Source organism: Bacillus rossius, chromosome 18 (genome assembly GCF_032445375.1).
Source record: "Bacillus rossius redtenbacheri isolate Brsri chromosome 18, Brsri_v3, whole genome shotgun sequence".
NCBI classification, from domain to species: Eukaryota; Metazoa; Arthropoda; class Insecta; order Phasmatodea; family Bacillidae; genus Bacillus; species Bacillus rossius.
In genome coordinates, this window is record NC_086345.1 from 247,506 (window position 1) to 265,919 (window position 18,414).

Consider the following 18,414-nt stretch of genomic DNA (forward strand, 5'->3'; position numbering starts at 1 on the left):
ATCTCACCTGGTGAAAAGAATAAATCCATCCAGTCTTGCAGTTCTTCACAACCGTAAAGAGAAAATAAATTTTCGGTTCTTGAGTAAGAAAATTATGTGCATGTTTTAGCATCTCAAAATTTCCACATTTTATGGTGAGATTTTCTTACACAAAATATTTAAACTCTTCAAATAATCGCGTGTTAACATTTAATTCATTTCAGAAATTTATCGGAAACAATTCTGTTAAACTAACACAACTACTTTCAAAAGATTGTTTATGTTTGGTAAAAAAAATTTACGAACGTTTCAGCAGCAATGTTTAGAAATTCAGATTAGCCAACTGCCTTTCCAAAATATATCTAACGTAAAACGAGCATCGCTAAACACGCACAAGAACGCCGATTTTCAGCAATTTGGTTATGTTGCTTTTAAAGTTTTAAACTTATTTTAATATGGCCGCCACTGTATTCCACTGTTAATTTGGGTAAAATCTCATTCAAAAATTATTTCATTTTAATTCTTTAAAGTTTAAAGTGCAGAGATGTGAAACATCTTAATTTTCACGTTCACGACACCCGGATTTGGTTCATGGCCGTATGGTTTACCATGGCAGGTAGAACAAACAAAAAAAAAATTAGGTTGTTTACAATGGCAAATGTAGCTGCCATGATCAAATAGTTAATGTTTACATTATTTTACTTGCTGTTTACATTTACATAATTTTCATTTAACATTTATGGTTTTGTCTAATTATTTTTGAAGGTTTACTATTAAATGCAGTGCTTCTGCAACGTAATTTCCGAAAAATGCTTTCGCTTAAAGCGGGAAAGTAGATACTGCATTTGTACTATAAGGAAAATGGCGGTGCAAGTAAATAAATACGTTTATCACCGTACTTCGTAAATCAGTAACGTAAAAAAGATTGTATTATGTAGTTTAAAAATTATATTTGCATGCATTTTAATATTTTCTTACGATGCGTAGGAGATGTATTTTGCAAACTTAAAAACAATGCAGGAATCGGTCATGGTGGATTCCAAAACCATTGTATTCTGAATCCCACGATTATACTGGAATCGGTGGAACCGACCGATTCCGGAATCGGAATCGACCCATCACTAAAAACAATCTTTAAAACCTACACACCATCAATTTCCTCACATTGAATTCAGTCATTTTGTTGAAATCATACCTAGCATGTCGCCCACAATCTCGCTGTAGGTTTTCCGAGCTACGTCCAGGAGGCCGTTGATCCCGGGCTTGACTGCAAAACACTGCTGGATCTGGGACTTGGCGTAGTTCTTCTCCGGGTGGGCGCTCTCGTTGATGACCTCCAGGATCTTGTCCAGGATCAGCTGGAAGCGGTCGTCCACCAGGGCCTGGCCGCGCGAGCAACCAGGTCAGCTCAAGCACTGCATGCAGTACAGGTACTCGCTACACCAGTCACATTACACTGCAACAGACAAATACTAGTTTCTTCATGCAAAACAAATATCAAATAGAATGTTTAAAATATTTGCCTAGTCAAATTGAATTGCGAATATATTGGTCTCGGCAAAGCTGTACTACACTTATTTCATAAACTATAGGATTTAATTTAAAATACTTTAGCTAATAATGTTTCCTAATTACTGTGTTAAATCGGTTTGCTATAGTAGTCCCTCAAAATTTACATGGCCAAATGAATAAAAAAAAATCCACATAAATAACTCTAAATTACTAATATTCTGTGGAAATTTTGTTCCGCTCTACGAGAAAATCTGTTATCTTGAAATTTTTCCACACTTTCAAGATCCCACACAGTCATATTCGTAAACGACTGAATATTTGTTTTTTTTTTTTTCTAAGTATTAGTATCAAAATTGAATCAAATACGAATAATAAACTGTTCATTTTTATAGTCAAAAATATGAATATTAACAAAGGCCTACTAAACTATGAGTGGAAACTGCATAAAATGTACTACAAACTGCACAAAAGTTAATATAATAACTCACCTTCCCTAAAATTAATTATTTCCGCGAACGTAATATAAACATGCAAGCAAACAGTGCAATACCTAATAAGCACAGCCGAAAAAATAGCGGGAGTTATCTGCTACTGTCTGCTATCGGATACATGCTGCTATCTGTAGGATATTGAATAACTATACACTATGTATACGCTAGTGTGATCTGTTAGGAGACAGAGCAACTAAATAAGGCCAAATAATCACTGCGGTAAATGATGTTTTCCATGTTTAAAACAAGTGCTGCTATCTAGCGAGGAAACGTAGAGACACATTTCAATATACGCTTAGGCTGCTATCTGGCGAATAAAGAGTAAACTAATTCCATAAAGAAAAGGAGAACGAATTATCTCGGGGAAAATAAAATTTTACACACACAATTTCGCTGAACCCGAGTTATCTCAGGCAGATTTTTTTTAGGAACTCTTTGTTATCCCGAGTTAACTCGGGCAAATGCATTAAGAGGTTAAAGAATTATTTAAAATCTTGATATCTGAGTAGAATCATCGTAGATTAAAATTATTATTCTCTTCCAAACTCAGCTAATATTTGCATTAACGACCATTTCCAATCTTCTATAAAATATTCAATTATAAATCAATTTCATAATCGTTGCGTTTTAGCTGTTGTCTTCCTCAAGTCTTAATTCGTTCTAAAAGAATATTTTTCCGTCATTAGTAAACGATTTTCTTTAGTTTGTTGTTAAAACAAAAGATAGTAAAATTACTGACCATTTCTGGTGTGTTCATCTTTAAATTAATAGTTAATTCAAAAAATACTGCTATGCTAACTTTGACAATATTTAAAATTAAAATAACATAGAGTAATACATAGACAAACGATAACGAAAGAAATTTACAGTCTGGGTTAATCATAGAGTACAAATAAACATACAGAATAAAATATAATTAAATTAAATAAATATTAAAGGAAATTAAATATTTACTTTCTATAAAGTGTAAATATTGCCTTTATAGAAGTATTGAAAGTCGTCACCATGTCGCGTGCGGTAGTGTGTTTCGGATTGGCTCCCGCGGTGCTCCGATCCCCATCCATGGAGTAAATCTTCCGGATCGTACCCACTTTTGTGGTAAGTGTTCTCTCCCTCTCTATCACTAAGATATCACTAGCCCCACTTTTGGCCTTATAATTAACCTCTGATCCTTCCGGCTTAGCTATTTTTCCTTTTTCTACCACTGTGTGACCTTCTGTTTCGCAGTGGGTTCCATGTCCCGAGCGGGAATCGTACTCCAGCCCGAGGACCACCCCTGCTCTCCGCCTGTGCCACCCCGGTGCTTGCATCGTGTACTGGCCGGCAGCATGAGTAGACAATACATTTGAAATGTAACATTTATTATCTCCAAAAACCTTTAAAAAAAAAGCACATAATCAACAGATTACCACAGTGCGAAGACCTTTCATAATGGACCTTTTAGGATCTTGAGAAATTAGAAAAATAGACAAATATATTTTTGTAATATTATACAGTAATAGCCTTGACTTAATTTAGTATCATGAAAAATTGCTTAATGTATTTTCACAACTAACAAGCCGGCCTGAGAAAAATTATTATGTAAAATTGATAAAATTTAATTCTGTTCTGTAAAAATGAATTGTCGACTGTTACAAATTTGGCATCCATAAATGGTGATTGCCTAATTCTTACCATGACTGAAAGTAACCTGTTTATTTTATTTATCTGATATATCTTTGTACGCTTGAATATGGTGACAACGAAACTAGCCAGTAAATTAGAACCAGATATCCAGTGTTTTATTGAGTTTGCCTTTGTAGATCCACACTTACACTCGACTTGAGCGGTGTGTATACTAAATTTACGTGCTCCTTCAGATCTCCTCCTCTGGATAAGTAACTGTTCTGCTGAGCACGTTCCAAGCCTCTCCGATTTGGTCGCATTGTTCATATTTATAAAAGGCGATCGAAGGTCTGTTACATGTTTTAGACCAAATGCAGCATGTCTACATGCACATCACCACCTGCTTGACGGACACGAGGAGGCGGCACCGCGCCGGCTCCAGCGTGGTCCTCAGGGCGGGCAGCAGCTCCAGGCTGGTCTTCAGCAGCATCACGTACTTGAGCTGCGTCTCGGACGCCCGGGCGCTCTCCTGCTGGGGCGAGTGCAGGCTCAGCCCCAGCAGCTTCTCCACGTCCGCGAACCTCGGCATCACCACCTGCCGCCAGGCGCGTTAGGTAGTCTCACACTTTACACTTTTATATTCATAACTACATTAGTATTTTCAGTGGAACCTCGACAACCAACAATTAAACCTGTTTTGCTTTTTATTAGGGACTAGCTGCCCGACCCGGCTTCGCACAAATATACTAATGGAAAAAAATTAACCACATCTCCCATTTACAGTAATGGTAAATAAAAAAAAATTCAGTGAAAATTTATTACAATGCTGAATAATGTACCGGAGAGAAAATGAATAGCACCGATGGTTTCCCGACTCGTGCACGCAACGTACAACTGATGTACCCGTACTTCGCTACGGCAGTCTACAGGCAGATCACTCTTGCGCCGCTCATTATACATGCCCCTCCTTGTGGGTTCGCCACTGCAGCGCGATGCCCGTTGCCATGGAGACGCAGAAGGCATGAACAATGCAAAATCCTGTTCTCATGCAGACAAAGTACCCACTGTTGCCTCGTTTTAACCACCCATGGGATCTAATTTTCGGAAAATGTCATCCTGCGTAACATAAGGAACATTACTGTGAAGTTTCAAGTCTGTAAAATATATATATGTACTTGAAAAAAAGGGCAATAAAAAAACAAATTAAACACAGAGAGAGAGGAAAAAAACAATAGTTTAGGTTTGCGATTTAAAGTGATAAAAAGTATTTAAATACTAATTGAACTCTTATGAGGGTACTGATTGCTTCGTTGTTAATATCACACGGGTGTTTTTTACTTGTATGGGAAAATTAAGAATGATAAGGCATCTACTGCGTGGCAACAATGTTAATAGGCAATAGGAAATAAACTTCTAGCGCCTGCGGCATTGTCAACACACACTTCGTACATGTACTGCATGTTGTATCTAACCCCCTCCAATGCATTTGATTCTAAATTGGACTTATAGTAAGGATCACTAATGTTATTGATAATATAATATAGCCTATAGCCTTCCTCGATAAATGTACTATCCAACACTGAAAGAATTTTTCAAATCGGACCAGTGGTTCCTGAGATTAGCACGTTCAAACAAACAAACAAACAAACAAACAAACAAACTCTTCAGCTTTATAATATTAGTATAGATTAGTATATTTAGTATCAGCATTACACCCGTGCGAAGCCGGGGCGGGTCGCTAGTTAATTATAAATTCGCGTTTCGTTATTAATCCGTATCTGATTTTTAACATTTTTAAAAACGTAAATGATTGAAGCTACTGTGTACTAATTTGGAACTGAATCACTATATTATATCCTTTCGTCAGTAGTATATTATTTCGATGTTTTATTGTTGGATCAAGCAATTTTATTTTTTCAGACTGGTGGGTTGTTGATTTGATTTGATTTACATAAAAAAAAAATACGAAGCTACCTCCTGTTCATAATCGTCTATATTAAAAAGCCTTATGTGCTAAATAAAGAAATAAAAATTTTTTAAATAAATTATATTGGTCCATATTTTTTAGAACTTATGGTAATTTATTGAATAATCTAATACCAACATTTCTAACTGACTGTAGAGTTTTCTTTCTTATGAACCCTTTGCAGATGAAAATCTGCATTAATTCGCGTGAAATGCTCATGAATATTAGTATTTTTTAAATAAATTAATTTGTTTTTATGAATAAACAATAATACTTTGTAAATATAAATACAGGGCACAGTAAGAAGACCTGAGGATTTATAAATATCACGACAACTGTCCAAACGTTTCATGTGGAGTATAATTCTGATTAATTTTTTTTTGTATAATAAAAACTGATTGTAGATGATGTCTATTACTCCCCCAATACATAGTTCCATAACTGATTAAAGAATAAACATAGCCAAAGTAGGCAGACCATAGACTTTGTTTGGTAGTTATATGAGAAAGTACTTTGAACATTTAACACATACTGTTTAATTTCTTTAGCAAACCAAACGTATGTTTGTCCCATGATAAAAATTCATCAATCTCAAGTCCAAGGAATCGTGAATTTGCCACAAAATTTAAGTTAGTATTTTTTATTTGATTTTAATTTAGAGGGGAAAAAAATAAAATTTCTTTTACCATAATTCAGTAGCAGTTGGTTAGTTGAAAATGGTAAAGGTTCAACTGTATATTGTACAGTAAAACGTTTTATAGTCAATTCTGCATGTTGTATGTTTGCTGAAATATTTTTTGATTTACCGTATATACTCGTGTATAGCGCGCCCTTTTTTCCCCTCAAGTAAAGGAAAAAAATAAGGATGCGCGCTATACACGGGGAAAAAAAAAGTGAGTAGATGTGGCGGGGGAGTGGAAGTCGTTAACTGCCGGTGATGTGTGACGTTTCTGGCCAGCCCCCCACACATACGCACAAGCAACAAGGCCTCTCTTTCACACACACACACACGCACGCACACAACCTGGTCTCTCTCTCACACACACACACACACACACACGTGCGCGCTCAAGCTCGCAGGTCTCTTGTTTATTTTTAGACCTCCCCCTCTACAGAAAGCTAACGCAGCTAGTAAAATAAAAAAGAGAGAGAGAGAGAATGTTGACACCAGTCCCCCCCCCTTCCACTTCCTTCGCTTTGTCGCAGCTGCTACCGGTGAGTCATCTAGTCCTCCGTGTCACATTCCTGCCTGCCTCCCTCCCTCCCGCCCACGTACCAGTTGTGACGATACAGCGCTTCATTATCTTCCGTCTACACAGCAGAGTTTAAGTATTTTCCTGACGCATCACCACACATCAATTTAAATTATCATTTGTTTCATACGTAATTACTTAACAGGTACCACAAAATGTTAGTACAATTTATTTACGGGAAAAACAAATTTTTTTTCTTTGGAATTTGTTGCAAAAATCGTGGTGCGCGCTATACACGAGGGCGCGCTATACACGAGTAAATACGGTATATTATATATGTACCTACCTGTATAGTTATAATCGAAGAAAATTTACATAACTAAGTAAACCTAAATAAAACGATAAGTAAGAAAATTAAAACAAGCATTTTACATAATAGAAACTAAATATAAAATTACTTTCAAGTATGAAAAAATGTTAAAATTAAAAACATATAATATTCTATAAGTGATTTAACGTAACATGAGATATAACCTATATTATAAAGAATGAATAAATTAACATTTTTACAGACAACATTTTTTAAAACAAACCAAAGACATTATGTATCCTAAAATACTAAGACATTTACTAATAATTTTTTGCACGTATTCACGCGCATTTAACCTGAGCACGGGAGTTAGGTAAGTAAGTACCTGAATAATGCTTTCTTAAACATGGAAAGGTAATTTTGATGTCTGATGGACTCGGGTCATTCCAGGAACGTACAGTAGCCACGGAAAAAGATTTTGCTTATGTATCTGTCTCGTTTTGTGGGATGAGCGAAGAACAATTTCTCTGAGAACGTATGTCCATTCCCTGTGTATTATATATAATGCATATATCTTGCCAGAAAGCTAGAATGTCTGTAAAAGAATGTCCTAGTTATAATTTTAATAGTATTAACTGTAAGCGTTGTGGCGTATTGGTTCAAGGTTACAATTAAGATGTTACTCAAACAGTTCTAGATAAGAGCATGCGTGACTACTGCTTTTGCTTTCTTGTATGCAGCGTCACCTACTTAAAGCGTTTTTTGTTTCGCAATTTGATAAGAGTGAATCTGTAATTTCCGTTTAACGTGCGTTTTGTTTGCATTAGAGTGGTTGAACGTCCAAGTCCCTGACCGCTGGATTGGTCGTAATGGTCGAGAAGATAAGAGCTCTTTTTCGCTGGCCTCCACGTTCACCTGACGTAACGCGGTGCGATTTTTTTTTCCTCTGGGGCTTTACAAAAGATTGAGCCTACGTTCCGCCGCTACCAGAGTTGAGACACAGAACTGAAGAGGCTATTGCTTCAGTTACTCCGGACATGTTAACCAAGTTTTGAAAGAATTGGACCTTAGGTTGGAGGTGTGCCATATAACTAAAGGTGCACATATTGAACATTTGTTAGAAAAAACTAGGTTAGTTTACTTTCAATTTGACGTATGATTTGTTGTAAATAGTCTAAATTAAACTGTTATATATCATTAAACTGGAACATTCTTTTATCGACATCCTGTATTTTAGGTGGCTCATGGAAATATGGAAAATCTCAGGGAAATCGACCGAAGTAAGATTGTGGAAAGCCTGATTGTGTAACTGGGTGTAACAAGGAAGATTTGAAACCAAGCGCGGGAAAGTCATTGACTTACGCGCATGACTTCTTCGCAGCTGTCGCATGAGCTCGGTGCCCGTCATCAAAAGTCCTGGAGCATGTTGTGATTCATTTAAGGGAGTCATCTAAACCCACATAAATAACTGAACTTGCTTCATTTAAAGTTGTTTTTTCTTTAGGTAGAAGAAAGTTGGATAACTGAGGTCGCATAAAACATCAAACTATTTCCCACATTAGTTATTCTTAAATATAATAAACTCACATCGTCCCACTTTCATAGTTAGCTTGAAAGTGACGTAGAAATGTAAATATAGTTCTGAAGCAGACTTGTATATTATTGACAGTACAACACTGAAGCTCTCGTGAGGTCGCCCGGCAGTGCAGCAAATTGCGCTGTTAATTGCAGTGGGTTCACTGTGGCTTCCTCGAAGAGCGTGGCCGAGATGAGACGAGCAAGGAAGCCATGCGGGAAACTTGGGAGGGACGGGACAGTGGACATGCTATAACCATTGAACATGTGCCTTTGTTCAGATTTTCAAACACCTATATTTTTTTATCTAACATTTTACACATTGTTGGCCCCATTGTTAGGATATACTTGTCAATCATATTACGATATAACATTAAAAATAATATATTGTGAAGTATAAAATTAAATTTCAGAGATGCTGTATGTTGGTATTCGGTATGCGTTTGTATTTGCATCTATTCTCCATTGTTTTGATCTTTCCAGCACGGCAAGTTTTTGCGTATTAAAAGGTTAAATTCTTCCTATGTGATTAAAAATATTTTGATAATGCCTAAAACGAAGGTTTCTGCCAGTGACCGATCGAAAGAATTTTCCAGCGAAGGATTTTATTTCAGTGATAAAATTTTAATGTGCAACATACGTACGTGAAAATTAATACTGACTTAAACATGTACTATTTATTATTTAATGTCCATTCCCTGTGTATTGTATATAATGCATATGTTATCTTGCCAGAAAGCTAGAATGTCTGTAAAAGCTCTACCGTACTGAAGTTTGTTAGAAATAAATAACTTCCAATAATTAACATTTGATATTAAAAATAATTCACTCAAGTGAAAAGAATTGTTAGATGTTACATTAAGCAGGGTTAATTTTATTTCCGTACCCTACGTACTTTATTTTAAATAAACAGTAAAAGCAATGTGCTTTAGTGTGTAATATTTTAATGATTAAAAACGTAATCTTAGAAAAACATTTTTTGGATGTTTGTTATTTTTGTATTTACAGAAAGTGAACGGCAGCCATTGTATCTTATATCAACATCTTAAATTATTATGGTACACAAGATTACCGTTTAAAGAAAATATTATGTTAATTCTGAGACTTCATTTAAATATCTATAATGAATCACCGTCGCATATAATATACATGGCTGCCCGGAGTGGGATGCTCCCGCACCTTGTCGACTTCATTGTTTGGTAATATCTGATCCGTTAGCATCCGTTTTGCATATATTAATCTAAATCGCTTTCTTTCTGTCTTCGAGGCCTACTCCGGGTGGTAGACCGTTTCAATAAGAATTTAAGCTCCTCGAGCATTTTAAATTTAACTTCGTTACGTTTCTTTGGTCAGGCCACGTGGTGACCTGGCCCACATCCTAAACCGATTGTTTGCCATCGGCTTTATATCCGCTTCGCATGAACAATGTAGGGACGAGCAATGTTTAATAAATATCAGGTGTGAATCTCGAGTGTATATTATTTCGGTCACGGGTGCCCCGGTGTAGTTGTCTGGCGTGTGGGATGCCTAGAGCCCACCTAGGTAAAGATTAGGGCATTACACGAGTGTACCAGCATGCCCACCGCTGAGAGCGGGTGTTAGGAACCAGCGAAGCATCGTCTCGTCGCACTCGGGCGACGTCAAGGCCCGAGAAGGAGTCTCGCCGGGTGCACTTGCCCACAAACCACGTGGTGGCGCCCAAACTCAGTATCCGCCTCCTTAGACAACCCTGTGCGATAGCAGAGCGAGGTGATTTTACGGCTGTCCCGAGACATGACCACAACAATCGACACAAATGGGTTGCGTCTCGTTACTAAGAAACAAACATAAAATATTTTTATAAACATTATTTTGTGAAGATAAGCTTATGCTTGGGGATCTACTACACCGTTCCAAACATCCAGGGAAATTAATGGCGCCGCCATTTCACAAATCATATACGGAACTATTTTTAGTTGTTAAACTTTTTAAAATGTTGTTTTTGAGGAAAACAAGAATTGTAAATTGTAAATTGTGTTCTTGTGAACTGTGACTGAGGAGGCGGGCGTGGTACCTGCAGGGCGCGGAGGAGCTCGGGGCAGTCGACCAGCTCCTGCACGCAGTCCAGGCGCTGCTGGAGGGTCTCGTGCAGGCACGGCGGCTGCAGCAGGCTGGCCCGCAGCGCGCGCGACCCCCCGCCCGTGCAGCAGCGGTCCAGCACGCCCAGCAGGCTGTGGCGCGCCTCCTTGCCGCGCTGGCTGCGCACCAGCTCCAGGCGGCGCGCCGTCCCCACGTCTGCACACCACCTGCTCTTACAGTCTCCCACGGCAGCGTCTCGCGACCAATGGCGACGATTTTATCTGTTTGTCATTTATCGTGCCGGGCAGAAAAGTGTTCGTTCAAATGAATATTTATAGAATATTTTAAAAATTGGAGCGAGAAAATTCGTACTAGTGAAATTTTTTTACGTTATGTTATATGACGCCTGACGGGACCAAAGACATAGTTCGTAGTAATGAAATGTTCGCTCTAATGAAGTTCGTAAAAATGGTGGTTTACTGTATTTTGAATAATCAAATAGTTGTTTTATTAAGTTATCTCCTTGACAATAAGACAAAGAAGTATGAATAGTATAGAGAAACAAGTTTCAAAAAGGAAATCTATCTTCATGTAACTTAACTAATGAGGCCACTTGTGGCGGCCTCAGTCGTCTTGGATAATATTATTATTATTTTTATTTTGCGTAAAGTTTATTCTAAGATGATTTGATTTTTTATAACACTATTTATGTCCTTATATTATTTAATGGTGTATTTTAATATTTATTTATTGTAACTTTTTAATAGTATACTTGGTTTATTTTACGTTAAGTACCTACTCTTACTCTGTAGTGGGACGTACGAGAAGTAACGAGAACGATCTAGCGGAGTGAGGGATGGTAGCAGAGGAGGGGGGTGACGTCATCTGACGTGACGAGTGGGAGGCGGCTGCCAGCTGTTTTGCGAGGAGTGTGTTTTTGACCACCGGCCGCGGAACTGTTCGTGAATGAGGAATCGCATCCCAGCCATGGGGAAGTTGTGTTATGTTATGTGAACAAGAATTAATGGGAATATGACGGTAATGCCATGGCACGTTTGGCGAAGCGAAAAACTTGGTGGTACACGAGCGCTGCTAGAAGCGCAAATAGTGAGTGGGGTTTACGCCCGACTCCGGGAGTCTCCGGCTTCAGAGGTATGCTTCAGTACCAAGTAAGTGTGAGAACTGGATTTTAGTACTTTATTTTCCCGGCTGGTACGATTTACAGAAGATGTGTATTGAAAACAGAGTGTGGCGACGGGATTTAGTGGTTGGATTATATAGACTAAAGAACGTCATAATTTCCGTTCCTCCCCCCTCCTCCGTAATAGACTTTTTTGGGACTTTGGATTAGAATTAATTATACTGCAAGAGGGTCTGTAAACCAATGTCGTTACACTGTGAATGTAATTATACCAATTTAAATGATACCTAGAATTTACCTTTTAAGTCCCTTTGCCTTTTTACGGTATTTAAGTTTGAGCATCTTTGGTTTGGTAATTCATTATTATACCTATCACGATAGAGTTTCCAGGACTGTCGGTAAATTTAGTATGCTAATATATTTTTTTGCGCGCATGCCGAATATTACACCAGTCGATGCGCGTCTGTTAAACTTAATTTATTTACACTCTCATTATCAGTATGTCAGTGGTGACGCGTACGCGGGACTGGTGTGGTGAGTGTGGACGTGTGCGACTACCCCGGTAGAAGGGGAGTTGGCCACACTAAAATAATTTATTGCTGTAGCCAAAAAGAAGCCATAAATTTGAGTTTCAGGAAGAAGCATGGGCATCGGCGGGGGGGGGGGAGGGGTGAAGTTGCCCGCCCCCCCTAGAGCCTTAGAGATATAAAATAATGTAGCCAAATGCAAAAAAAATACATACTTTTCCCACAACTTGCCCCCCCCCCCCCAGGCCATCGGCTGGCGCCGCCCTTGGGAATAAGTAATAAAAAAGTGGTTACTTTTGTTGGATGTATAAGACTGTGAAATGTATGGATAGCAAAGAAACAACTTACCAATGATGGTAGTGTTAAGTGAACCTTGGTATTCGACTTTCAAGGACTTGGCAACAAATATCTTGTTCCGGGAATATTCTATGTATCTAAGCAAGGCTGCTGCGGCTGATAGTGCATAAAATCTGAAATAAGAAAATTAGGGCAGTTTAATTAAATATATGTATGATAAAAACCTAGATATCTACAGGATAAAGATCTCATTCTTATTTAAATTTAATTTTAAAATTATTTACAGATTTACAAATCAAATAAACTGCTCATGTTACAATTAGGTATATATTTTAAAATATGTCAAAAATGTTAACCTAATATTATTCAGTAAAAGATATATGGTAAAACTTCTCTACAACAAACTTGAAGGGCCCAAGATTGCCAGTGGTTTGTTGTAGTGAAGTTCTTTATACTGAAATCATAAAAATTGCATTATTTTTGGTTGTGCCTATTAACAACATAAAAAGTACGTTAGCAACTGTATAAAAATTACTTATTTCTCAATTCATCACTATAAAAAAATCATGAAAACTTGTAAATAACTGTAAACACATTAAGAATAAAAATATGTAATATTTATCAATTCTAGTTTAACTGATCTCTTAAAAACAGATGGTGCAGACTCAAGTTCATGGGAACACATTAAAAAACACTGTTCTAAAATAAAAAAGTAAGACTATGTAATTATATGAAGTAAACTAAATTGATTTCAACAACAAAAACTCAATTCACTTTGATTTTGGAAAAAAAAAGTCTTTAATTCACGACTGCTTTTTCATTGCCCCCAGTTCCCGAGTTACATCAAACAATCGTTTCTCCAGAACTTCATATGGTGCCGCTGAAATATGTTTTCGGCTGTGGGATAAAAAATCATTTGTCATCATTTCAGACAGCCGATTTAAAATCGTGGACAAAGTAGATTTCGCGATTCCAAATTCTGTTGCGATGTCGGTTTTCTTCTTCCCGTCGTCTACTGCTTTAATTATAGCTAGTTTCGTTTTCATATCAATTGATTTTTGCTTTCTCAGCAACATTTTGCCAAAACAATATCAAAACGTCAACAAAAAAATCACAAACTTAAAACTCACACGATACTTTACAATTTATGTAACATGTTTTGTATTGCGGGCGTGAAATAAAAACACACAACACAGATATGACGTAATGCTGAATACAAAACATCCGCAACGGAAAATGGCCTTTGGCGGCGGATGCTAGAAGTAGGAGCGCAGCAGGCGCGCCAATGCAAGGTGGCGGCAGATGCTAGAAGTGGGAGCACTGTAGGCGTGTCAACAAAAGACGTTAGATATTAATAGCGCTGTTACCTAATTGATGTGTTCTGCTGACATTGTGTGCCGTATTGTTGTGCTTCTTACATTTCGTTATCATTTTATAACAGAATTTTGAGACGGAAGTTTTTATGATGACTGTCCAGCGTATATATTGTGTTCATTAACGTGAATATTTTGTAAACCTCCCGCAAAATATTGCTGGAAAATTTGTATAGTTGAAAATAATTTACATATAATTGCATTGCATTTTGGCGGGACCGTAGGAGATGTTCGTTATAGTGAAGTGTACGTTATCCTGAAGTTCGTTAACGTGTTGCTTTACTGTTAAATTTGTGAAATTATGGGATATAACTTTCATGAGTTTTAATGTTCCAGCTTTAGTTATTTTTCCATTTCACTTCAAAAGGCACTTAGGGTGATATGGAAATAGTTGCATGTTGTTCTGTTTATTACATATTGACTTAACGAGGGAGAGCCATGTCTGCATGGTTACATAGTAGGTGGGTGAAGCCAAATGTTTTTATCAACTCATGGCCTGTCCCACATTGGATTAACGCCAAAACCACTGGCTGAAGTGTAGTGTTTGCATTGTGTAAACACATGTTTCTCTTCTTTCATTTTGTCTTTTATTTACTTCATAAAATGAATTTTTAATAATTTTACAGGAGAACGAAATTTTACAGACAAAACACGATTTCTACTTTAAAATACATCATTTTATACGGGGAAAAAACCTACACAAAGCGCTGGGAATCTAATAGTGGAACCAAAAACATTATGCAACGTTTACGCAAGAGTTTTTTTTTATCCAAATTTTGACGCCCTAAAACAGCGGTGTAATGATTATGCATGTGTGACGATTATGCGATAAAACAGGGTATTATTCTTTTAGCTTCCATAAAAGCTGTATTATCATCAAGAAGATACATCTTCATGAAAAAAACTTTAAAGAAATTGTTTGCTCTTTTCCGATATACAAAATCATTCAGCATTTTCTCTGAAAAAAAATCAAAAGATTACAAAAAAAGTTTAGCTTAGAACAACTTTTCCGATATTTCTTCCTTCGATGGAAAGCAGCATTTGCCAAAATCTGACATTTGGTCTCTGGTTAAGTTGGCAATAATTTTCACCTTCGGTTATCAACTTCATTGTAAAAGAAAGATAAAACAAATGTCTCTTAATGTTACTACGAGAGTTGACAATGGTGGAAAAAATTCTTGTAACTACTACCAATACTCGTAATAACCGAACATAGAAAATTTGAAGTCAAAGTTAAGATTCTTGAACTTTCTAAAAATGTCTTAATTTCACACCTTAAGGGGCCTCCCTAGTAGCATCAGAAGTTAGCGGAACACTATGTTTTTAAAATAAAGATGGGACTTTATTAATCGACACAACGAATCTGAAAATTTTTCACCACGAGAAGATACTACACGAACTGTCTGTATACTTTTACATTTTTGTTTTTTTCTATCAAAATATGAAATAAAAAATCACCAACTTGTCCAACTTTGGGGCCATTTTATACTTCTTAGGAGAATGACAGAAAAAAAGTAAAAGTCTAGAAAAAAAGATAATTTTTTTCTGAAGAAATTCATGTATTTAAAACATATAGTCATCGCTTTGAATTCCGAGATATATTTTCCGCAATCTCTGAAAATCCTGAAAGTTTTCCACCGTCTTGTGCTGCCGCTCGGCGAAGCCAGCTCGCAGCCAAAGCTCAGGTAGCGGGGTGGGGGAACCCTGCTCGGAGGGGAGGATGGCTACCTGTGTGTGCGTGAGTGAGAGGGAGACAACCCACAACCGGCACCGGTAAAAGATAATCCCGTGACTGAAAGAAATTCTCAGAATTGCTTTTAGTGTGCCTCGCCAGAGTACCATGTGCTCGACTTACTCTGTGTGTATATTCGTGTATCTCTAAAACATTGCTTTTGTTTAAACTACAAATATCCTAAAGCTTACCATACTAGATCATGTATTACGAAATAAAGTATCGAAACTGATCAATCAACACATTGAAAGTTGTCCTACAAACTATTTATTGGTGGCTTTACAGTCTCGCTAGCTAATTCAACAAAATTTATACTTAATTTTTAACATGAAAATACACTTTATTGTCTTTCCTTCTGTTTTTAATAAAAATTCAAGAAACAATTATTATACTACCCAATATTTTTTTTAATTATTTTAGTTTTCCAAAATGATTTTACACATCTTACAATGCCGGGGAAAAATTGTATAATGGTATTTACCAAATTGTTAACTATTTACAAAAGTTTTAATACTTAAAAATGTAGGTTTATATAAAATGTATTTTAAATTAAAAGAAAAATCGTATTTTGAAAACTAAATGTCATTTTGCTATGCTTTTTGGTTAGATAGATATCTGATTGTCTGCACTGTTTTAAAAATGTTCATGGAATGATAAATAAAAAATTAAAACTAGGGAAGTTCTATATTAAATAAGCTAGTCAGAATTATGTAAATGTTCCTCCTGGCGCAGGAATCACGAGGAGGATTGAAGATGAGGTCAGTGACCGATCGCTCACATATGTAGTTATGGATGGTACGTTATTAATTACAAAATTCAAAAATCATTTTGATGTTAAAAAGTATAATTAGTGGCAATGTTTAATAAAGATGACGTAAATTTTCAGATAAACTTATTTCTACAGCTCGATTAATTAATAAGGGCAGGAAATAAATTTTTTACAGCAATTATACAAAATTATTAAAATTTTACTAACCACAATTAATTTATCGAAAAACCAAAATTAAGTAAATATTGCCCACACATTACAATATCCACGAAAGAACCTTGCAAATTATTTTTGTTAGATGCATTATTTTGCATTCAAGTTCTTTATTTTTTAAAATACTTCACCTACTTATAATTGTTACATATTTGGCACATAGTCCGTCACGCCCAATTAAAGGGCCTGAATAAGTAGAACACGTTTCAGATCAAATTGCACGCCTGTTACTTTACCTGCAACCCGGAGCGGTGTGAAATAAATTATTGTACATTCGTGACGTTGGCAATCAACTTAAATATTTATGAGTTAAAACAAAACATAACTATAACGGATAATCAAAGAAATTGTGAAATTTTGAAAGCTTGTTCTGTTTTTATATAGTACACAAAGCAGTTAAAACCATAAATTATTTGTTGTTGAAAAAAAATAATCCTTAATCTTTCATGCTTTTTTTCATTTATTTTTATTACCAGATATTTCCGTTGAAGTAATACTTTATATATATATATATATATATATATATATATATATATATATAGAGCAATCTAGAAAAAAAAATGAAGGTAGCCTTATTCCAAATATGTTATGATAGACGTTAGTTAACTAAGAAAATAAATTCGCTTTACAACCACAGCTTGTACACAAGTCGTAAAAAAAACATGGTTCTACTTACAGGCCGTATTGAACGTAGTAGGTTTATGAAAATACAACAGCAATAAACATATGGCTGAGTCTGCTTTCATGTACACTTTTTTTTTAAGTTATCACTTTTAAAGCGGGTAAAGTGTACCTATAAAGTAGCTTAGCATTACCCAAAGTGAATGTCGTGCTCCAGAAAATGTTCGAACTATGTAATATTCGTATCACTGTTGCGTTACAGACCTGCAACTTTTTTCAGTGCGCGATGTCACTCTTATGTAAAAATATGTCGTGTTTAGCGCAAACGTGTTCGAATGAATCCACATTGAGCTGCCAAAGAATACCTATCGATGTCGGCAACATACATAAGTATACAAACCAACGTTTACAAGTGTATTCATACGTAAGTATATAACATAGGCAGGCCATGATGCAGTTGGTTCTTCGCGTACAGTCCACTGACGGGATAAGAAGCGTCAAAGATCTTATATGGCTATTCTGTAAACTTGTATGTCATTTCACTGCCTGCTTTAGACAAACAACATCCATTACTTTTAGCTTTGGCTTGAAAAGAATTACTCCGGCCGGCTTTCTTATAAGACTTATTTCAGCTCCTCGTGCGACCAGTGTGTATAATTTGTCCGCGGCCTTATCTTTGGGTGAAAGTTATTTGGAAGGGAAGTTGTATCAGTAATGTTCATCATGAATTACATAACAATTCGACTTAGATACGCACATGTGTTTTTAAAATATATGTTTAATAACTTGCAATACAAAGTATGTGTTGAATTTCATGTATTTAATTTTTTTTACATTATGTACGAACATAATAATCACAATATTTCATGAGAAAATTTTAAAACATTTTACAAAGCAATCTCTAATTTCTTCCACACCTCATGGTTAACCTTACTATTTTATTTCATGTTTCAGTTGATTTAAACTGTTTGGAATCATAATATGACGGACAATGAAGAATATTAGTTTCAGTAAATTTTATGAGAGGATTTACTTATTACATTAAATATACC

The 18,414-nt window shown here is 36.2% G+C and overlaps 1 protein-coding gene and 1 long non-coding RNA gene across 3 annotated transcripts in view; one reads left to right on the forward strand and one right to left on the reverse strand.

Moving 5' to 3' along the window:
• Positions 1–1,120: 1,120 nt before the first annotated feature.
• LOC134541212 (uncharacterized) lies at positions 1,121–3,568 on the forward strand. Of its 2 annotated transcripts, none has more exons than XR_010076573.1 (3): positions 1,121–1,409; positions 2,968–3,080; positions 3,210–3,568. It is a non-coding gene; the product is annotated as an uncharacterized LOC134541212 (long non-coding RNA). The 2 variants fall into 2 exon arrangements; XR_010076572.1 differs by having other exon boundaries at positions 1,121–1,381.
• Positions 3,569–3,969: 401 nt separating this feature from the next.
• Positions 3,970–18,414, reverse strand: part of LOC134541347 (mutS protein homolog 4-like) — a 48,001-nt gene continuing 33,556 nt past the window's right edge. Inside the window, exons 4-6 of the mRNA XM_063384769.1 lie at positions 12,706–12,827; positions 10,685–10,944; positions 3,970–4,182 (exon numbers count right to left, since the gene is read on the reverse strand). Coding sequence (XP_063240839.1) covers positions 3,970–4,182; positions 10,685–10,944; positions 12,706–12,827 — 595 coding nt within the window. The remainder of the gene's footprint in view (positions 4,183–10,684; positions 10,945–12,705; positions 12,828–18,414) is intronic.